At 38.9% G+C, this 23867-nt stretch overlaps 2 protein-coding genes across 4 annotated transcripts in view; one reads left to right on the top strand and one right to left on the bottom strand.

The window, feature by feature from the left end:
* Positions 779-10497, bottom strand: LOC109829956 (E3 ubiquitin-protein ligase UPL4). Its single transcript, XM_020397061.1, has 17 exons — positions 9756-10497; positions 9568-9678; positions 9372-9488; positions 9123-9281; positions 8281-8442; positions 6766-6921; positions 6574-6695; positions 5374-6493; positions 4695-4761; positions 3344-4560; positions 2988-3218; positions 2803-2907; positions 2640-2720; positions 2485-2553; positions 2264-2392; positions 2120-2197; positions 779-1220 (listed from the first exon to the last, which is right to left on the bottom strand). The coding sequence occupies exons 1-17, from the start codon at positions 9951-9953 to the stop codon at positions 1155-1157; spliced, it is 4188 nt and encodes a 1395-aa protein (XP_020252650.1). The 5' UTR covers positions 9954-10497; the 3' UTR covers positions 779-1154.
* Positions 11904-23867, top strand: part of LOC109829954 (probable DNA helicase MCM8) — a 17219-nt gene continuing 5255 nt past the window's right edge. The window contains exons 1-10 of one of the 3 annotated variants that reach the window (XM_020397059.1): positions 11904-12153; positions 12806-12946; positions 13026-13143; positions 13238-13460; positions 13548-13609; positions 14716-14979; positions 15199-15294; positions 15458-15610; positions 18072-18142; positions 18233-18351. In XM_020397059.1, coding sequence (XP_020252648.1) covers positions 11971-12153; positions 12806-12946; positions 13026-13143; positions 13238-13460; positions 13548-13609; positions 14716-14979; positions 15199-15294; positions 15458-15610; positions 18072-18142; positions 18233-18351 — 1430 coding nt within the window. In that variant the 5' untranslated portion in view covers positions 11904-11970. Of the gene's footprint in view, positions 12154-12805; positions 12947-13025; positions 13144-13237; positions 13461-13547; positions 13712-14715; positions 14980-15198; positions 15295-15457; positions 15611-18071; positions 18143-18232; positions 18352-23867 lie in introns of all 3 variants that reach the window. The other 2 variants (XM_020397058.1, XM_020397060.1) reach the window with 2 other exon arrangements.

Below are 23867 nucleotides of genomic sequence, written 5' to 3'. Positions count from 1 at the left end.
TAGGCGAACTAGGTGTTTGAGCTAGTGCTTAGACGGCACCTAGGCGTTTGGCTATTTTTAAAATTATTTAATTATAATAATTAATAAAAATACGTATTAAATTTATATAAATTTATCAAAAAGTAGATAGCAATCTTAGATCCACAATAAACCATGCATATTTAATATTAAATAGTCAAAATAATAACTAACAAGGCTATAGAAAGCGTTAAGAGTCCTAGGCATTGGACCCGACACGTAAAGCCTAGGAGGATTTTTTTTTTATCTTTAATTACAATAATTGATAGTAAATGTTGACATTATAAAAAGCTTAGGTGTCAAATTGGTGTCTAGACGGATTTCTTTCTTTATTTAAGTGGTGGTCAAGAAGATTCTACTAAAGATCGTAGGAGATAGTGGATGTGTAAACATTTGGAAGTTAAAGGAGTTTGAAGGAGGCTAAAGGACGTGAAGGCTGCAACACAGAAAATCACGATCAAGACCTAAATGGTGTAATCCACATAAACAATCTCCCCTAAATACTTTTAAAATATAGGTGGACAATCTAAGTACTTCAGACGCTAATTAGACGCTAATTAGACGGCCTAGGTAATCCTAGGCCTAGACGAACAAGGCAGAGACTTTTTAAGACAATGATTATGGTGCTAAATTCATTTAAACATCAACGCGCTCTTATGTAAACATTGACAAAGCATGATAAGTATCACCAAAATTTGCAGACTAACACCACGAAACCAGAAGACCAAGTGCCTGAAAATAGCAAACTGGAACACTTAGATGTTGAACAGACGTCTTAATATATACAAACTGATAAAAGTTAAAGATAAGTATCACTAAAATCAGTCACTGTACACAAAATTTTCTCTGTACAAAGAGCCATTCAAGAGCATGGCTCAAATATATATACATATATAGATAAAAAAAAGGGATTCTTCTTAAAATTATCTCCTATTTCCAATTTGCACCCTACCTGTACAAGGGATCATTCACCTCCCTACATACTATTAACTCTGCACACTAGTAGAGATGGGTTTTATTTCCTAGATTCCCACAATCAGCTCTACCCTGAATCAGCTAACACTACCATCTTCTTCTAAGGTCATAATTACAGAATTCACATATGATTATTTACCATGGCTAGATTATGTCAGTCATCAAGAGAGGTGGAAAGAACCCTGTCCTTCAGTTATTGCATATAAAAGCCTTTGTCTCATTTTCTCCTGCAAACACAAACACCACGGTAAATAATAGGTAATAACTTCCGGATAGAACAGAATCAAAGAAATATGCTTAGGGGAAATGTTTCTGGGAGAAATGTTTCATCTAGTTCTCCAGTTGAGATCGCTTAACTAGAAGTCTAGGACCAATCCGGTTGTCTCGGGGAGATCACAGTGTAAACTGACATTTAGGTGATGGAAGTCGGATTGAATAATAATAAAATAGTTTAATATGTATTTGTCTAATTATTTGTTCAAATTCGATCAGGAAGATCATTTAAGATAAATAAATATTGTTCAGATACTAAACAAATCATTTATGGGCTTTTTTACATATTCAATTTGTTTTACTATCAAATATTCATTTAAAATTTGATCCCTTGGATCTTGCGGTATTACACCCATTATATCTTGAGTTATACCCATGATACTATACCTCGCGTTTCTTTAAGTATAGAGTCTATGCTTTTTTGAGAGACTAAAGAGTCCCAAATCAATTTTTTTAACCAAATATTCAAATTATGATTATACATCATAATTATAAAGGAATAATCTCCAAGTATATATTTAAATGCTACTTTAAAATCAAATTCTTTAGCCAAATGAAGGTCTCTTTAACCAAATAAACTATATTCTTAGTTTGATATTCATAAACTATAGAATATTAATCAGATAAATATACTTGATAAGTATTTTAATGAATAGTCGAAAGATAAATTAATACGGACCTGAAGAAATTCAGATAAGAATTTCAAATTTGATTTTGAAGATTTTCAACTAATACAAATATGAACACCTTAGTATCTGATTCAATATGTTTCAATTCGTTTCCAGCCCTAAAGATATCCATTCAGGTTCCAGACCCATACGAGAAAAAAGCGACAACCTAGATAAAGAATCACCTTGGAAGAGTAAGATGGGAGCTTCAGGTAATTAGCGCAGGTCATCACGCTTGGCAAGTCCATGTCATTGGTGCAATGCTGAAAACATGCCAATATTAGGTGATAACATATTTAAGAACATTGTCAGTTAAGTTATATACAAACCTTACGGACAATTGTCATTTTAGGGTTCAAAGCAGCTAAGCCTCCTGGAGGAAGTCGAGGAGCACCAGTAACAAACTGGAGGAAAGCTCTTCGCTCATCACATCCGAAGCTTTGTATGATTTCTAGCAACTGCAAAATTATAAATGGTGTGAGGAGATTTAGAGAATGAATCTAACCTCAGTCAAACATCGCTTGAGTAAGACCATAATCAAAACACTAACATTTGTGATAGAAGTACTGCTGGCAGTGTAACCATGGTCAAACTTGATGTGATCAAGAAGCTGGCCAAACTGTAAAGATAGGGAATGTTAAATGATTCGGTTATGTAAAAACTAACACTCGAGCATGACATGTAAAGGAACAGAAGGTTACATACATCCCAAGTGTCCCGTTCCCCACAAAGTAAACGTTCGAGTTCACCTTCAGTAAACATTTGAAGGTCTTTCAATGGGAATACCTAGAGCACAATTAAAAAAACTGATCTCAAGTAGGAGCAAATATACCAAGAAAGCAAACTCAGGGGATATAGTTGAATATACCTCATTAAAACCTGATTTAAAAGCTTCAACTTGTCTGGAAATTCCATCTTTGATAGTTGCATTGACGACTAGTTTGACATACTCTTCCAGGTTATCAATAGCAACCTACATGCCATAAAAAGGTGTTTACGTGATCAAGAATGTTAAGGAACGTCAGATTCATACTAAAGAACACAGGGTATTACCAATCTAGGATCACTTCCACTGGTTAGTAGATAATCGGAGTAGCCTGGAAGTGTAAAATCAAGGCAGAGGTCTTCTATTCTTGTATTCCGGAAACATAAATAGAAGGGATCCCCTTTATTTACTCTTGGATCTGATACCAAATATCGTTTCCTATTAACAAGAGCTTGAAACTCTAACAATGTCTTTCCCAGCTCAGGATCGAATGACTGAATATCATATATGCCAATCTCCTGAACAACGCAAAATATTGTATTTCAAGGTCATCATTATACTAAACAGAAATTAAACTCTGCTAGCCTGAGAATTCTAAACAAATGATGACGTAATGATGATATCATGGTAATTAATAGGATACCTGCTCCAGGATAACTTTATAAAACGCTCTAGAAAATGGAATATCCAACATCCTCTTATCTTTAATTGCCTCTGCTACGAGCTGCCCAAGAAGAAAGAACTTTCTGATCACATCAGAAAAATGGATACCATTTGAGACACTTGTTTGCATTGACCAGGGGCGAGGAAACAATCCAAAAGGAGCAACAACAAATTCAGACCCATTAATACTAGTACTTCTATCCTCTCTCCAAATACCCAAACCATTTTTCTGAAATTCACGACTGACCAATGTGTAAAACTCCATAGTTGGACCTAGACCAGTTCCAACTTCTTCATTGTATTCCACTTCAATAACAGCCTTGCTATGAGCAAGTGATCCCATCATTTTTGCAGCAGATTCCAGAATATTATTGCGATCTACTTTGAACTTTTTGCGTTGAGACAACCCTGTTTGTGACCAACGCTCATTATTGGAAATGGAACTGCTGTTGCTTGAATGCATCTGTCTAGGATACTGATTCTCAGAGGAACCAAATACAGCCAGTCGGAAGTACTTCCGTTTTGCTTCAAAAGAAAACAAAAAGGGGCACACAGCTGTTAGCTCGTAACACCATAGAGGCAGGCCACCAGTGGTTAATGCCAAAGGATCTTGCATTTGCTGCTCGAGCTTATCAGTGAGTTTAGTACTTATAAACTGGGTCTGTGGAATTGTAGAAGTCACCACACTTAGATCATCAACGTTTTTTATTCTGCCTTGAGCAAACGCAATGCTTTTATCATTGGACAACAGCTGAAATGAATTACGGTTTAGCCCTTCCAAGATTTTCATCATGAAAAGTATATCATATGACGGATTTAACCTATCAAGTTTGCATGGAAGCTCAGCTAGAAGCAAACTGGAAAAGAATGACAACTTATGCCATGAGAATCCAATCTTTTCCCAAAATAGATATGACTCAGAAGTGTCAGAAGACAGTTTTGCACAGCTCATCATTGGCTCTGCTCGTTTGTATGTCACTTTGTGAATATCATTCCAGAACTTTGGGCCCAAACACATATCAGGTTCTACCTTGATCTGGCTTTGTAGAATTGCTTGATAAAGAGTTAAAGACCGATTCAAATGTTTCCCTTCAAAAGCAAAAATCAAATTTGGATGCTCATCATATTTGCTTGAAGTTAAATCTTTTCTGTTCTGGCCACATCTCTGACTAGAGGATGAAGGTCTGGATTTCTTCTCTGCGTGAAGGGAGGAGAGAAAATAAGTGACAAAAACCTTGAGAGTGCCAATCAAGATGATGCAGAACTGCATCTTCCAAAATTAAAAAAAAAAAAAAAATTTGAAGGGTCAAAACAGGAAGTCGCCTGCTCACCAATTATGATCTCCCCTGTTTTTGCACCAGTATCCACCAGTAAAGTCTGTCCTTGAAAGTTTAGAATCTGGAATAGAAGATGATCACAGAAAAAGTTTTCATATCTACAGCAAATTCTTGTAGTGTAAGACTTTTTTCTAATCACAATCTTCAAGAAAGATCCAGCACTTGACACTATATCAAAAAGTTAAAGAGAATGCTCCTATCAACGAAAAAGATTACGCTTTCACCAAGGGGTCCAGCTAAAACTAAATGAAATGGTCTTATTTGTGTTAAAAAAAATAGTCTCCCCTTCCATCAAGGGTTGCTCTTTTCCACTCATTTAATAAACATCAACATGAAGAGAGTAAAAATACTGAACTCTGAACAAACCATCAGCTTTTGCAGTACAAATGAGCTTCGGCGAGAAAATCTCATATTGAAACCAAAAGATTTTGCAGCTGAACAATTAAGAGAAAACCACAACATGTGCCTCACATTAAGAAAGAGACGGGGGAAAAGAAGCATAATTCAATCAAAAATGTAAATATCAAGCAGTAATCAATTTAGTGTTTGTCCCCAAAAAATTACTACGACATTTTAATTGTATGGTTAGAAGCCACCTTATCATGAAGGAAAGCCTTGAACATGTAATAAACTTTTCCTTCTTCAAATAAAAACAAAATAAACAAGCCTTTACCTCTGGTAAATCTGATATTGGTCGCTTCTGGACTATATTGGCACTTGCATCTTCATGATTTCTCCCAACAGGACATGGACTTCCAGAAGCAAAGTCAACTGATTCAATATCCTCCCCTGTTGGTTCTGCCTGCCTATGGTTTTTGTTTCCATTGATTTTGGGCCATAGATATCCTTCAATGACATCCAATGTGCACGATAGCTCAACAGTCAGAACTTCACTACAGTCACCTATGCTTTCCTCTCCTTCTTCCCTAATAAAACGAACTCTTAAGCAAGGATTCATTGTAGTGTGTTTGACTGGGATATCAACAAGAACATTCCGTGGCTTGAAATTATGGCTCAATATAACAGGAAAATTATCAACAGAAGACAATGCACTCTGCAATTTTCTTACAAATGATGTCAGCGGCAAATCTTCCCAAGTCATCCCCGAGTTAGACAAAGAAATAGCAGCAAAAGTCTGGAATCTTGTAAGCACAGAAAGAGAATGATTTAGTGAGTTGTGACTACCAGTATATCCTTGAAGGTATCTCCCATTGCATAAATAATGTGCCAAAGATTTCACTACTCCGCTCTCAATGAACTCAAAAGTGGACATTGTGTCTCCACTACTAAGCTCTCTCAAAACTTGACCTAGTATATCAGATAAGTAGTCCTCTTTTTCAGCAACATCATTCGTTAAATACTTGTTACCATTATCATCAAGTTCTGCACAGTATGTTTTGAGTTTCTTTAAAATTTCAGTCAAACCCATCCCACAATTGGCTGATTCATTATGAAAGTATGTAGCCTTTATGTGCCCTGCTAAATTACGGACAGCATCTTTCCCAAGCCTACATGTTTTTGTTTCAGAAGAAGAGTAGCACACATTAAACGCGTTGCACAAGCACCTAGAAGAATCTCTGACCACCAATCGACTGCCAGAACAACTGGATTGTTGAGACAGGGACTGAGAACAATCATTTTGTATCAGAAGTGCATCAATTGCATAAATAACGCCCTCTTTAATAAAAGGGCTTGAAAATACACCCGAAAGCTTTTGCATGAGAGTCTCTACAATTTTTAGAGTCAGAAAGAGCACATGTTCATGTTTTCTTGCCAACAAGCCAGCCAAAAAGCTGCCACACAAATCAAAAGGTTTTATGATTTTAGGTAAAACACTTCTAACAAGGAAACATTCATTGTACCCATTGTTTACCTGGAAATGTTTGTATTCTTGAGCAAATCCAAGAGCATGTCAGACGTGCTAAAATAAACAATATTGTTTATGATGGAAACACAGCAGTAACAAACATAAAGATTCACGCCAGAGTTGACCAACTGTTAGAAAATCCAGAAGCCTTTATTAGCAAAAAATATGAAATACCATGTACTACTTGCATCAACGCACCTGAATTGCAGCAGGGAGGATATTTGCTGAGAACTGATGCAAGAACAGGGGTTCATCTGCTATTACTTTTTCCTTGGCCAAAACTAGCTGAATGTCCTCACTGTCCCTAGATGTGGAAGGGATCAACTGGTTCAATAACTTCAAAACTTCCTGAACCTGCAGCAGAAATATATCAGTAACAGGATTATACTTTATCCTTGGTGAAAAAATTATAGAAACAAAGTTCTCTCTTTTTTTCTGAAGAAAAGATGCAACCATACAAGCCTCAGTAAATAAGATCCTTTGCAAGCTTATGCATGAGAAAAGCAAATTAAATTTCCAAAGCTACTGCTAAGGGATACCAATTCAATCAAGTAGTCAAATGTGCACTATACAATTGCAATATGTGTGTCTCAAGGAAGTAAACTGAGCAAATGAAATATTACAGAATGTCCTATATAAGAATTTCGTTAAATAGATATAGTTAGAGGAGTGATTCAAAGAATATTACATATGATAGAAATCTAGATGAACAGAGTTAATGATTTATATAATTTAAGTATATAAGATACAAATGGTGGTCTTCCTCAAAGCCAACAAGGGGTGAGACTTTGAGGGCCCTTAAGGATTCTTCACATGATAATAGTAGATATAATGAGACCTTTTCCGTTGAAAAACAACCTAACAGACATTGGGTGCGGCCAAAACTCTTGCACTGCATTTGAAAAATAAGTATAAACCAAAACATTTTAGATAGCAACTTATTGGTGTGGTTTATAAACGACTTCTTAAACACATAAACCTACTAGATCATATAAAACTTCATTTTTAACCTTTTATTAAATGAAACTTTAAAATACAGAAAGATGCAAGGGGATGTCGAATTTAAGCTATTAGACATGAACACATTTTTTACTTGTACAGCAACATCCTGACTAACTGGTTGGCATTGGTGATAACCTAAGGTTACCCTGACACTTCATTTAGGCTCCTGTATCCATGTTCGACACTTCTTATATCCGTCTTTGTGTCGAACACTCCTCGGACACCTCTTGTATGCAAACATGTACTCAATTATATAAGCAAGTTTATTATTAGTTAAAAAACTCGTGATACACTTTTTGAATGCATATCGCACAATTCACCTCAAATTTATGCAACTCGTAGGACACAAGAAAGGTTCGCTTTAGCACATAACTAGTTCATAAGTACGATTTAAAGGGTTATTTGGGTATCTAGTTAAAAAACAAGTAGTTTTTCAACTTATAATCTTCTAAATAAAAGAAACATAATGGTATAAGAATTTTAGTTCTCATAACACGTGAAATGAAAAACAATATTGACCTCATATACATTATTAACTTTAATATGTATGTATATAGCTGTGTACCCATATCGTAACTTTTACAATTTTGTCATATCCCGCGTCTGTGTCCGTACCCGCACCCGTATCCATAAAACATAAACGATAATAAACTATTAACCTAGAGAGAATTTCTCACGTAAAAATATAAGCAAGTTTTAGACCATAAATACCTGGTTAGGTTGCGTGTCCTGGAGGGGTGAGTATGGGGTGCCATGAGACGTGTCAGAAGCCACCAAGATACCCCTCAGTATGTTGCTTATATTCAGATCAAACAAAGTCCTTACTGCCAATAGTGATTTACTGGCAAGCTTAGTGAGAAGCCCAATCAATCCCTACATTAGGTATAAGAGTGCAGCGTGAGTTAGCTTAAAAGAAATAAAATAAACTAAAGGTAGTGGAGATCTTATGAAGCCAGACATTTCCAAGAAAGAGTGAGAACCATGATAGATTGGTATAAGATATTCAGATAACTTCAACTTGCTGGATACATGTCAAATAGACCATCTCAATTAAACAAATTTATAACATAACAAAGATAAGTTGATTACATACACGACTGTATCTGATCTAATAATTAATTAATACTTGAATAATGGGTTCATGATATATATATTTTCCTTCTGACAAAGTAATGTTGTTCGATTATGTGTGCAATAGATCAGTGCTTAAACTTTTCATATTTGTAAGTTAATAAGAACAAATAGCCTAGTTGGGTTCTAGTAAAATGCTATGAGGGACAATAAGAATGTAATGCGTATTAAACAAACTCCATTATTAATTCTTATATATAATTCCTGCCATGTGTGTTTTCAATCCCTTCGTTCTCTTTATCACCAGTATAGATTAACATTAGTCATATTTATAATATATTTGGCTGATGATACCCCCAATCAAGTTGTATCCTAATTACATCATGTCTGCAATTCTGCATGTACTTTATGTACACATTCATATGAACAGTTTTCCAGCAACATAGCAATACTGCGACCATCCTCAACATGGCAAGCATTACCACGTAAGTCGTTTGGCTAAGAGACACCTGACCATCAACAGCAACTAAACGTAACATCTTGTTAATCATCCCACATGAGCAAAGCTCATCCAGAAGCTCCGAAGAACTACTAAAACTTTCTGTTATCCTTATCAAGCAAGTTGCAACAGTCTCCACTAGCTGCCATCAAATTACAAAAATCCAGTTAAAGACGGTCTCTAAGTACCTCAACAACAAAAAGGAAACCAACAAAGAGAAATCATCGAATACCTTCCGGTCCTCGTATTGGAGGAGATTGCACAATGCAGGGACAGATTTCATGACAAGCGAAGAGCAATCCAAAGGTAGCTTTTTGCACACATTTGCAACCGTAGACAGGGCAACCCTCTAATTTCCACAACATAACAATCAACAAAAAAAACAACAAATTAACTCCAAATATAAAAGACTTAAACATATATATCACCTGCACACTAGTAGAGAAGAAATCAATATAACTCAAAACTGCCGATATCGTCCCAGCCTGCAAGCAGGGAACCGGCTGCTTCTTCGAAATCTTCTCCAATGCTTGCAAACACTAAAACAAACCCACATCAGAATTACAATCAAAAACCCCAAAAAGGAAAAACACAACAAAACCGATCAAAATTCAACCTGTTCAGCTAAATCCAAGTACTCGATCGCCAGCAACTTCCCACAAAGCACGGGCACAACCTCGTGCCTGACCAGCTCATCAGCCGACCTCGGCACCAAATCACACAAATACGTCAAAGCCCTAACCGCCAGCAGCATAATCTCAGGGTTCCCCTCATAATTAGCCAATTTCACAAGCAAAGGCCCCGCCGTCGCCATCGGAAACCCTAGGTCAGCATCATCCACACAAAAAGACAAAACCTCGCAGAGCTCCGTCAAGGACGCGAGCACGGCGCTGGGGGCCGCATCGCCGGCGAGGCCGGCGACGATGTGCTGGAACTTCGACCTGGACCCTCCGTGCGGGCGGCGTCCGAGTCGAGAGTCGCATGATCCGTACCGTTCCGATCGCCTGAGGAGGTCGACTCGCGATCGCAGTCCATTGACAACGCGGACTCGGGTTCGGGTTTGGCTCGGTCGGGTCGAGCTGCTGCAGGGGCGCTTATCGGCGGCGGCGGTGACGTGACCGACGGTTCCGGCCGTTTCCGGCGCGATCGCATGGCGACTTCTACGGCGAGCGGTTGAGATTCTTCTAGGGTTTGATTGAAGATGAAGATGATGGTGGTGGTGGTGGTGATAATTGAAGGAGAGTGCGAGTTTAAAGGGGGGGTTATTTATAGAAAGGGATTTTAGTGATTTGCTTTGGGGTTTTCTTTTTTCTATGGTGAGAGGGGCAGTTTGGGGAGTTCAGGGCCTTGGATTATTGTTGGCGACGAAAGATTATCCACGGGCCACGGCCAACTGAGGAGCTCGACGGTGTTTTAGGACGTGGCCAATGGGCAGGGCGGATACAGGGTTTCAGTTCTGGGAGGGTCTCGTACAAAAGATTGATGAAAATTTTTTTTAATGTGATTTTATTCACAAAAAATACATAACAATCTAAATAAAATGAGGAGAATAGCCAAAGTCAATATCCACAAAATATTTTAAAAGAGGAGTACGAAAATAATGTAAAAAATATTTAAATAAGCATTATCTAATTTTTTATAACTAAAACTTATTGTTTAGATCTATTTAAGTATGAATATTGTTTAGATCTATTTACCAGTGTTGTGTTCTTTCTTAATTATATATTAGGCCTCCAATTCTCCATATTTCTAGATTAATCACCAAAATTATTAAATTATTTTGCGGTGAAAATTTAGTGATGGTTAAATTTTTTAAGGAAATGCTATTTAAAACAACCCAACAGATTTAAAAGAAAGAGTTATAACATTGGAGGATTAAAGGTAAAATAATGCACATTTTAATAAAATTAAGACCTAAATATGACAAAAACCATATTATATACGTAACATTACACAAATGATTGAGATTTACACTGATATAACTAAAAACTATGAGCGTGTTTGGCAACCAGTGACTGAAAAAAGCGTAAAGTAAGTTAATTCATAGTACGTAATATGCCCAACAAACAAAAAGCAAAAGGGTCAAAATGAGTTAACCTCTTAAATTAAGGGTTTAACAATATTCATACTTAATTAGGAGGGTTAAGAAATAAGCCCTCTATCTATAAAGAAAGAGTCATGATCCTTATTATATATTCTAGGCACGCCAAAAATAATCCTTGATTAATAAACAGACCAACTATAATATACTTAATTTTGTTAGCATAATTACTTTGGAAAACCTAACCTTTTGAGCAAGCAAGGTGGTTGATGAGGGGATGCTGACAACTTTTATTTGGATTTTAATTTTTTAAATTTATTTTAAAATTTTAAAGTCTTGTGTTTTGGTATTATCGGGACTTTGAGGGCCAACTTAAAATGTTAATAATTTTTTTATCTTTGTTGTATGAAAAACACTAGAGTGATGGATAGCTATGTTTGGAAATATTCATTTAATACAAAATTTAAAATGATAGGAGGTTCTTATTGGTTGCTTAGTGTTCTTTTTCCCAATATGATAATTGCTTGGTTGCGTAATGTGAATATTATTTTATATAAAATATATATATAAATTCATTTCATTTGTCTAGTCCTCAATCCCCACTTCCCTCCATAATCGGGTAGGGTAAGAACATAACGGGCTGCGATACCCGTTTACCTAAACCCATCATCCTAAAAGTATCCAACAATTTCTCGTTCCCGCCATTTCAAAACCCTCCCCTTTGCTCAATCGAAAACGGGAATAAAATAAAATTTCTGCTGTAATTTTTTTCAAGAAATCAGAGATCGAGATGTTCGAAGGAGCGACGATCTGCAGCAGGAGAGATCGATCCCTGGATCCCAGCGGGCTGGCTAGTATCTGGCCCAATTATTTCCCCGACATCGATCTCTCGACCGGCGACCCTAGGTTTAAGCTCGTCGGCAAGCTCGCCGAATTTTTATCGAATCGGCAAGCTGATGGTATCTTATCTCAGGTGGTTTGAATCTTCAACTTTCCCCTTTCGATTTTGTTAATTTCTCACATTTTGGTACTTCAATCACCTTTTTCTTTAGAATTGCAAATAGGCATGCAAATGGTGTTGCGCAGTTGAATTTAGGGCGTTCATGTAGCTTTCTTGTTAATTAGAAGGCCTGCAGCGTAATTTTAGCTAGCTAGTTTGGTTAATCGAGCTGGAGTTTATAAAGGTTTTTTTAGGCGCAAAGATGACCCAATTTTATTGTTTTAGGGCGCTTTTGCAATTAATTTTATACGTTAGGAAGTTTACCTTGTAGTCTCAGTTTGCTTAGGTTTGATTAATCGTGTTGATTCTTGTTAGGGTTTGTTTGGGATGCAAAAATGATACTAAATATAAAAAAAATTTATAAGAAAAGCTCATTATGTGGGTTTCTTTATTTTTTTTAAAAAGAAACCACGATCTGTTTCCAGTGGCATTATGCTCCAATTATTTAAATCTGAATTTTACCTTTTTAACGAAAATGTAATGGAGGAAGGACTTAGGTACGCGCTTTTGCTGTAAAACTCGATTTTCTGTCAATTTATTCTTAGCATAGTTGGTCTTTTGGCAATCAATGACTGCATGATACCGCACATTAACTTTAATGATGTTTTCTTTTTAATCCCTCTAGGTGCAAGATGACAATGGCACCTTTTTTCTACCAGTTGATATCCAACACCTTCAGAAAATATGTAACATTGCTGACTTCTATGGCACTTTGGAGAAAGCACCGAAGGAAGCACTCTCATGCATGGGTGCTGCGGTTCACACAGTATAATTGGATTAATGTTATCTATGATTTTTTGGTATTGGAAATTTCATTATTTAATTTACTCTTATGTTGTAAACAGGCTCTATTGTTAAAGGAAAAAGACTTCCAGTTCGAGGGTGTAGAGAAGATAAACATTAGACTTTATAACTACACTGACTCGATGATCGCTCTGAAGAATTTGAAAGCTGCTTATATTGGTTGCTCTTGCACTATTGATACTTTTTCTAATTTTTTATTTTACAATTTTTACTTTGTCTTTTTCCATCATAGTGACAAGTTGCATTATGGCAGGTAGGCTTGTGTCAGTGCGAGGCACGGTAGTCAAAGTCAGCACTGTCAGACCACTCGTTTTGCAAATGGAGTTTGAATGTGGGAAGTGCGGAACTAATGTTCCACGTATATTTCCTGATGGAAAATTTTCACCACCAACAAGCTGTGTTATGTATGGATGCAAAAGCAAAAATTTTCTGCCAATCAGATCTAGTGCAAAACCAATAGATTTCCAAAAAATAAGGCATGTAGTTTGTATTTTTTATAAAAGTTTGGAAGTGCCCTTTGCAGCTTCATGCTGATGTCTAGATATTGTTCTCTTTTTATTCAGGCTACAGGAGATGCTGAAATCTGAAAGTCATGAAGAAGGTCGGGTTCCTAGAACTGTAGAATGTGAGTTGGCTGAAGATCTTGTTGATGCTTGCATACCTGGGGATGTTGTGACAGTAACTGGAGTTATAAAAGTAATTAACAATTATATGGATATCGGTGGAGGTATGGTATAAGTACTTCCCTATCATTTCTCTAAGAAACATGGAGTAAAAGTTAGCCTTTCTCCAATATTTCTTTTCTCATCAGTGAAGAAGGATCCATAACGCTGTCTGGATATCCAACATTGCATTTGGTGGTGTTAGGACTCTCTTCGAGAGTATATCCCTTGGGTGGTAGGACTCTCTTGGAGGGTATATCTTGTGCATGCACTTGAAGTTAAACAGCCAGTAGAAATTCATATTAAAGTACTAGAAAGCAAACTAAAGCCAGTGACATACTATCATTATGATTGCTGGAACCATATTTTTTAAAAACCACACTTATCTTGTAAATTGTAATATTTATGGTCTCAATTGAAATCCTTTCAGATAATCCTAATGCAGATTTAGTCATTAAAAGATAATTCAGCTTTTTGCACGGACATTTTGATTATGCATAGCGATGAAATCACTTGTTCCTGGATATAATATATTCACAAGTGTGCATATCATGCATGTCTGGAGTTCTAGTACGATCAGATTAAGTCAAGTGTATGAAAAAAATTAGCTGCATATAGTCATTTGAGCGTGTGTTGGTGGATATGCTAAATAACTTGTTAAATCATAAAAGAAGGATCTATTACGCAATTGGTCTACACAGACACAAATTCAGCATTCCAGCTGTTTCCCATTGCTTTCATATCACTATGGTCCATAGTTGCTTTAAATTGTTTATAATCCATGGCAAAGAGTACTTATACGAGAAATAATCCATAATTGCTTTAAATTCTTTATCATCCATGTCAAGTTTACCTGTACTAGAAATAATACATCGTTCGTATCTCAAAAGGTTGAAGAGGGTAGACTCAAATGTATGTGTGAATTTCAAAAAGTTTATGTGTGAAGTAATATGTTGTTCAAATCTCAAAAAGTTTAAGAGGGTAGACTCAAATGTATGTGTGAAATAATACATTGTTCGTATCTCAAAATGTTTAAGAGGGTAGACTCAAATGTATGTGTGAATTTCAGGGAAGTCTAAGGGTAAGAACCAAGGCTTGTACTATCTATATCTGGAAGCAGTTTCAATTAGAAACTCCAAGTCCCAATCTGTTTCTGAAGACTTTCAAGTGGCGAATTCCCAGGCCAGAGACAAGATGTTGTTTGATTTTCTTTCTTTTACATCTAAAGATTTAGAGTTTATTGTTAAGTTCTCAGAGGAGTATGGTTCAGATATATTCCGCCAGATACTTCAGTCTTTGTGCCCCTCAATTTATGGACAGGAACTTGTCAAAGGTACTTTATACTTCAATCATCACCATCTGAGAGTATGTTAAGATGATAGACTCTGCAAATGCACATTCACATTCGGCAACTTGCAGCTAAGCATAATGTTTATTGCTAAGTAACTTCACATGCTACCATTTTCTTCTTGCACAACCATCTCCTTATGTTTCTGCCTTCTTTACTAAGAACTAGCAAAACTTGTTTGCTAAGTTTAGCCTCTTTTGACAGCTGGGCTTACACTTGCTCTGTTTGGAGGTGTGCAAAAACACTCAATGGATCAGAATAAAGTTCCTGTTCGAGGGGACATCCATGTCATTATAGTTGGTAATTACTACATACTGTCATCTTTTATCAGCTATCCTATAAATCTTTCCAAATATATTATCATTATTTACACTCGCTTTCAATTTACATACCGTTTGATTTGCCATACTTTTGCTGTTATAGCTACTTCCTGGGAACACCAATTCTTGTTTGTTTCCTTTAGGTGACCCTGGACTGGGTAAGAGCCAACTTCTCCAGGCAGCAGCAGCTCTTTCTCCACGAGGAATATATGTGTGTGGCAATGCTACAACAAAAGCTGGTCTCACTGTTGCTGTTGTCAAGGATCACATGACAAGTGATTACGCATTTGAGGCTGGTACAAGTCATAAATTTTCTTATGTTCACTAATCTTAAACTGCTCAGATGATCAGATCAACTTCACATTTTCTATACCTGTAAATCACAGCTTCTCATTTGCCTGGGCCTTCACATCTTAGAGCTGTGGTACATGTTGACCACTCGAATATGGAAAATATTTCAAAATATATATAAACTTGCATTTTGTTTTGCAGCTAACACTGGTGAAGTGCAGAGTAGTTCAGTTTTGTCCAAAACAGCACAACTTAAAAAAGTGAGGTGACCTGTGCTGGACAGCAAAACTTGTTTGCTAAGTTTAGCCTCTTTTGACAGCTGGGCTTACACTTGCTCTGTTTGGAGGTGTGCAAAAACACTCAATGGATCAGAATAAAGTTCCTGTTCGAGGGGACATCCATGTCATTATAGTTGGTAATTACTACATACTGTCATCTTTTATCAGCTATCCTATAAATCTTTCCAAATATATTATCATTATTTACACTCGCTTTCAATTTACATACCGTTTGATTTGCCATACTTTTGCTGTTATAGCTACTTCCTGGGAACACCAATTCTTGTTTGTTTCCTTTAGGTGACCCTGGACTGGGTAAGAGCCAACTTCTCCAGGCAGCAGCAGCTCTTTCTCCACGAGGAATATATGTGTGTGGCAATGCTACAACAAAAGCTGGTCTCACTGTTGCTGTTGTCAAGGATCACATGACAAGTGATTACGCATTTGAGGCTGGTACAAGTCATAAATTTTCTTATGTTCACTAATCTTAAACTGCTCAGATGATCAGATCAACTTCACATTTTCTATACCTGTAAATCACAGCTTCTCATTTGCCTGGGCCTTCACATCTTAGAGCTGTGGTACATGTTGACCACTCGAATATGGAAAATATTTCAAAATATATATAAACTTGCATTTTGTTTTGCAGCTAACACTGGTGAAGTGCAGAGTAGTTCAGTTTTGTCCAAAACAGCACAACTTAAAAAAGTGAGGTGACCTGTGCTGGACATGCTTCAGTTAATAGGCACCATGTTGACATGATTGCTATGTTCCTACTGGTTCAGCATTGTTAAAATGGAACAACTTGAACTTAGTTAATGTAACATGCAGTGTACTGTAGGACATTTATTTTTGGAGTTTTATTTCATATTGGCCCCGAGTCAGATGGTTAAATTAGAGGATCTGAGGAAGATATAAACAAGTTGAGCCATAATGGAGTACACATTTCATGTCCTCAGTTAGTATCAAAGTGAAGTTAAGAGTTGTTAAGCTTTGTCCAGAAATGGAGAAACTGAACTAATCTCTTTAATCATGTGGTGAACATGCACACAATGAGCCCTAAACTATCATTAGGAAAGCGCCCTAAACAATTTAGAAGCGCTTTTGAATCTTTTCGGGATTTTGAGTGACTACAATAGCTAGAACTAAATGATGGAAGTAGTGAGCTTTTTGCGACTTTTATACCAATTCTTATCAAGAAAATCAGAAAGGTAAACTAACTCTTACCCTAATTATTGCTTGAATCTTCTGTTTTGCATTAACACAGCGCATGAATATAATGTATTTACATTGAATAGGACCAATATAAAGTTCATGAGCCCCCCAAGCGTATCTAAGCTGACCCCAGTGCCCATGGATTTTGGGGTTGAGAGGGAAGCCAAACCTTTTCTTTCAATTTTGAATTATGGGGAAGAGAGGTTGATCTATCTAAATAATATTGCTTTAGAAAGTTAGCATAGATCTCAACACATTTCCTCCTTTGGGAATCCTTGTCCTCCCAATATCTAAAGCACCAATAGTCTCGGAAGACATATCCTATTGATGTTCCCTGAAGTCCTGAATCAAGAAACAGAAACTTTTGGACACATATAAGTTGGATAACCTCCTTTTTCTAGAAGCTGCATCCATACTAAAAGACTACAATCTAAACAGGTTCTAATTATTGGTTTTGTGTATAATCAGGTATCTTAGTCTAGGCTTTCTTGCTTGTAAATGTGTTGATACATAGAAAAATATGATCTTTTCACACTTGTACACATTATTATTTTGGCAACATAAGCATCTATGCTTGTGTGTTATACTTTGAAAAAGGAATTGAGAATCAACTGAACCTCCCCTTGTTGAAATCAATTTTAGGTATCTCCGAATCACTTGTTACCAATTACCAAGTGCTCTTTGTTCTTTTCATAATTTATTTTTCCCTTTATTTCTGGTCAGTTGAAGTGTTAGGTTTGGCTTTTTCTCTTTTTCTTTCTGTTTTGGTGTTGTTGGGTCAGTGGGTAAAGGACCCTCCCCACAACTGCATACCATTCACAAAAAGAAACTCATCTAGATTTCATTTTTACAGTTTTAGCTCCTCGCCATATCTTTATGTTCTTTTCTTTGCTTTCATTTTTACTGTTTTAGCTCCTCACCATTTCTTTATGTTATTTTCTTTGCTTTATTATAGCCAATTATCTTCTTTCAGGTGCAATGGTCCTTGCTGACCGTGGATTATGTTGCATTGATGAGTTTGACAAAATGTCTGCAGAGCACCAGGTATCCTTTTTTTTGTTACTACTGGCTTCTCCTTAAAATTGTTTCTCAACGTTCCACTGTGGGTGAAATCATCATTTTAATTTTCCACAGGCTTTGCTGGAGGCCATGGAGCAGCAGCGTGTCTCAGTTGCAAAGGCTGGATTAGTTGCGAGTTTATCAGCACGCACTTCTGTGTTAGCTGCGGCAAACCCAGTCGGTGGTCACTATAAGTTAGTATACCTTTTCCTTTTTTTTTCTTTTTCATATTCCTACTCCTTAGTTCCTTCTATAGTATAACATGCATCTCTTCTTTTCGGCGATACTAAACTATGTGGAATATGATACTATATTTCAATAATATTGGATTGTTATTTCAAAAAGAAAAGATGGAATTCAATCAAGCAGTTATCATTAGAATGTTACTATTAAGTGAATTTGTGTACATAGTTTTACAGTTCATTGTGCAATGGATATATTTTCAGACAAATTTACTTCTGACAGCCTGTGATTATGATATTATTGTAAGATTAGGGTTTTAAGATATTTCTTCATTGATAGAATGACTTGGCTTATATAGCCTCACACTCACATTTACATAAAACCCCTCTAATATTCCTTAGTTACATTATCTTTTCAACACTCCTCAAGATGAGCGAAAGATATCTATTAAGCCCATCTTGTCACACCCTCTAGCTAGATCTACTGAGCTAAGCCCTTTAGTCAAGCAGTCTGCAGCCTGTTTCTTAGTTGGAACATGGCCTAACTCCAGTAACCTACTGTTCAGCTTCTCCTTAATGAAGAATCTATCAATCTCGATGTGCTTAGTTCTGTCATGCTGAACTGGGTTGTTGGCGATGTTGATAGCTGACTTGTTGTCGCACCACAAACTCATCTTGGCCCCTTTGGTCAAGGTTCAACTCCACCAGCATGTTCTTCAGCCACATCAACTCCGTAACCCCCAAGGCCACCACAGATTGCTTCTTGCTTTTCCAGGAGACTAAGTTGCCTCCTATAAATATGCAATACCCTGAGGTAGACTTTCGATCATCTCCGCAACTAGCCCAATCTGAGTCATAGTAGCCCTCAATGTTCACATGGCCACTCCTTCTGAATCTTAGTCCTTTGCCAGGGCACCCTTCAGATACCTCAGTATCTGATATACTGCATCCATATGACCCTTTCTCGGGTCATGCATGTAACGACTCACCACACTTACCGCAAATGAGATGTCTGGACGTGTGTGACTCAGGTAGATCAGTCTGCCCACCAATCTCTGATATCTCTCACGATCAACAGGTTCTCCCGCCTTAGCACTCAGCTTGAAACTCTGATCAATTGGTGTAGCAGCAGGCTTGCACCCCAACATCCTTGTCTCTGTAAGAAGATCCAGTGCATACTTCCTCTGGGAGAGAACAATCCCCTTAGGTCCGTGAGCTATCTCTATCCTAAGAAAGTATCGAAGCTGACCCAGATCCTTCACTTCGAATTCTTTGCTCAATCTTACCTTAAGCTGAGCAATCTCCTTCTCATCATCCCTTGTGATGATCATGTTATCCACATACACTGTCAGCATAGTGATGTGACCCCCACTTCTTCTGAAGAATACAGCATGATCAACATTGATCTGTCTGTATCCCATACTAACCATGGCTCTCTTGAACCTGTCAAACCATGTTCGAGGGGACTGCTTCAGTCCATACAGAGACTTCTTCAGCCTGCAGACCTTACCCACTGTCTGCCATGTGTCACATCCAGGTGGTATCTCCATATATACCTCTTCCACTAGATCTCCATGAAGAAACACATTCTTCACATTCAGTTGGTGTAGTTCCCATCCACCATTTGTTGTCAGATAAATCAGCGTCCGAACAGTACTCACATTCGCCACTGGTGCAAAAGTCTCATCATAATCAATGTCGTATGTCTGGCTGTACCCTTTTGCCACCAGTCGTGCCTTGTATCGTTCAACCTTCCCTTCTGGGTTCTGCTTCACGGTAAACACCCACTTGCATCCCACTGCTCTTTTTTCTGCTGGCAGTGTCGTTAACTCCCATGTGTGGTTCTTCTCAAGAGCCACCAGCTCCTCATTCATAGCAGCCTTCCATTTTGGGTTCTTCTTAGCATCCTGCCAGCTGCTAGGTATAATAACAGAACCTATTGATGCAATGAATGCTTCATGTGAAGGGGATATGTGAGAATAGGAAACAGAATGATCTAGATCCCAACCATATCTCTTAGGACGATTTCCCGCATTTCTGCGAGTAGTCCTTCTTTCTGACATTGGAGTGGGGAGAGGGGTAGGAGTAGGAATGATATTACCTAGAGTGGAGGATGGTGTAGGTGTCTCAGGAGTTGGAGCAGAGCTGGACGAGGGACTAGGCACTGACACTGTTACTGTAGACACCTCTGGTTCCTTCCCCCTCCTACTGTATGTAAGCAACTCTCCCTGAGCTGTAGGCCTAACACACCTTTTTTTCTCCTCCTCCCCTTCGTCTTCATCCTCCTTCTCTTCTGAGTACGGAATCGAAATTGGGATTGACCCCTTCTCCTCCTCCCCTTCGTCTTCATCCTCCTTCTCTTCTGAGTACGGAATCGAAATTGGGATTGACCCCCTTGAGCTCTCACCATTCTCCCCCTCTCGCCTCATACCTCCAACATCGGGCAAGTCGCCAAAAGGTGAAGTAACCCCCACTGTGTAGTACGACTCAAGTTCCCAAAACCGCACATTCATGCTGACAACCAGCCTTTTCTCCACCGGGCTCCAGCAAACATACCCTTTCTGGGTGCCATTGTATCCCACGAATATACACTTCACAGCCCTAGGGTCTAGCTTCCCAATCGATGGTCTGTTGTCCTTCATAAAGCACACACAACCAAATACCTTCAATGGTAGGGTCCCCCCGTTATCTCCCTTCAGTGTCTCACGAGGAGACTTCCACTCCAATACACTCGAAGGCATTCAGTTGATTAAATAAGCAGCAGTTAAGACTGCTTGTCCCCACAACATCTTTGGGACATTCATCGCCATCATCATACTCTTAGCAACTTCTAGAAGATGTCTGTTCTTCCTCTCTACTACCCCATTCTGAGCTGGAGTGTATGGGCATGTAGTCTGGTGTAGAATCCCCTGAGCTGACAGATACTCCCCAAGTGTTCTGTTGGTGTACTCTGTTCTATTATCCGATCTCAACACTTTTACTGCTGCACAATACTGAGTCTGGATGTGCTTATGAAAATCTTTGAAACAACCAACTACATCACTTTTGTTTTTCATAAGATACACCCAAATGACTCTAGAGAAGCAATAAAAACTTGTATCCATTTATAGAATTTACTGGGCAGGGTCCCTATACATCAGAGTGTATTACTTCAAACTTGTAAGAACTCCTATTACCCGAACTAACATACGAGCTTCTAGTCAGCTTCCTAAACTCACAAGCATCACACTGCAGCATCTGTTTATTTACTTTTTCAAACAGAGTTGGATGCATTTTACCCAAAATGCCAAATGACGGATGTCCCATCCGTTGATGGTAAAGCATTAACTCATCTTCTGCACACACTTTAGCTCCTCCTGTTCCCGTCCTCTCCACCATAGATGTCAGCGCTGAGTCCATCCCTTTGCGGTCCAGGTACCACAGTCCGTTACGTCATGTCCCAGTCCCAAGTCTTCGCCCTGTCCTCTTCTCCTGGAAGATCACCTTAGGAATGTCAAAAGAAACAATACAATTTAGTTGGAGGATAATGGCACTAATGGATAACAGGCTTATAGAAAATGAAGGAGCATGCAGAACATTAGATAGAGTTATAGAACCTGTACAACTAACGGTGCCCTTACCAACCACATCTTGTGATGTACTATCAGCGATCTGGATGCTCTCGGCTTCTGCTAAGTGAGTGTAAGATAAGAACTCACTGGCATTGCCTATCACATGTCTGGATGCTCCAGAATCCATTATCCAGGCGGTGGATCTTCCCTCGTTTGGGTGTGCGCGAAGGGCATAATTGGCAGTCTCCAGAGAAAGTAGTAAATGCCCCCTCAGACACATCACCTACTGCTCTCTGCTTCCTTCTCAATACTGCCAAAAGTGCCCGATCCTCATCGGTGAAGATCATCTCAGCTTCTTCTCTTTCTGTCACTGTCAAGTTTGCTCGGTGGCTTCCTCTTCCACCTCGCCTACCTCCACGGCCATGGCCACGACCTCCAGCATGACCACGTCCATCCCAGTCCCTCTCCCTAGGTGGTTTAGGGCACATCTGTCTCAGATGCCCTACCTCTCCGCAGTTGAAGCACTGCCTAGTCTCCTCTCTGAATCTAGTGTTATCAGGGTTTGATATCACCATTGCAGACTTCTCCCCAGTAAGTCCACCTGTCCCAGCCTGTCGTCTGATACGGCTCTCCTCCTATATCATGGCCGAGACTGTCTCCTCCAGTGGTGGGATCTTCGTCTGGGTTAGTAGCAACGCCGTCCTCTGCTCATACGCTGGGGCCAAGCCTCGGAGAAACAACATGGTCCTCTTCTGCAAAGAGACCTTACGCTCCTTACACTCCGGGTCCTTGCAGCTCGCTAGGGGCGAGAAGTGATCGTGATCGAGCCACAAACGCTCTAGCTCTGTGGCGTACTCTTGTACAGTCCTCTCTCCCTGGACTGTAGTGCTGATCTCCTTCTCGATCTGGAATACCCTCAGGTTATTCCCCACCCCATCGTAGGTCCTCCTCAGCTTCTCCCAGACATCCTGCACCCTCCCAAGACCATCCACTGTGGCGGCAATTGGCTAGACTACAGAATTCAGGAGCCAGATGTACACCAACATATGAGTGAACTTCCATTCATCTCTTTCTGCGGAGCCCTCAGCTGGCTCAGTCTTCTCCCCTGTCAGGTATCCCTCCAGGCTCCTCCCGGCAAGGGTATATTTCACCCGTCGCGACCAACTCAGATATGTCGCGGGTCCATCGAGCTTTACATCGATAGGTGAAAGCTCCACCTTCTTGGGTGGTGGCTTTGTCGAGCCCTCTCCCTTCGATAACCTCATCAGTTGCATCAGTGTTGAGATCTCATCAGGATTCAACTTCTTAATGATCTTTTCCATCGGATTTTTGCCAGTCTTCGTTATCGATCCAACTAGTATTGATGCGCAGCGGAAATTCCGACAGCACTTCAACAGCACAACAAGAGAGTTAGAACAACAAGAATTCCTGTTTCACTAAGGAAACAAGATCCAAAAACAAGATATCTCAACAATGTGAGATATCAGCTCTTCCTCTCATCAGTTCGAGGACTGACTTGTCGAGGGAACCTAAAGAAGCTATTACAATTCAAGAAAAGAAAAGGAAAAAAAAAATCATCTAATACATATTATAGATCTCGTTTTGTTTTCTTGGATCTAATCAGCAACAGTCCTGCTTATTTCCCTTCCCAAAAAAAAAGTAAATCCCCGAATCACAAAAAACAAATTCCCTAATCAGAAACAACCCTTTCATCTCCAAGCTCATCTCCAGCCCTAGACTTCAAGCTCATCTCCAGCGCTAGACTCCAAGCTCATCTCCAGCCCTTCCTCTAGCGCCAGCAGCCGATCATCACAGAGGCACGATGAAGTTCAACCCAATGGTGTCCAGCTCCCGCTGCAAGAGCCGTCGGGCCCACTTCACTGCCCCGTCCAGCGTTTGTCGCGTCTTGACGAGGTCCTCGTCGTCCGTGGGACCTACAAGGGCCGTGACGGCAAGCTGGACAAGAACCGGAAGGCG

This window comes from Asparagus officinalis, chromosome 2 (assembly GCF_001876935.1).
Source record: "Asparagus officinalis chromosome 2, Aspof.V1, whole genome shotgun sequence".
NCBI lineage: Eukaryota > Viridiplantae > Streptophyta > Magnoliopsida > Asparagales > Asparagaceae > Asparagus > Asparagus officinalis.
This window is presented reverse-complemented; position numbering and strand designations above follow the sequence as displayed.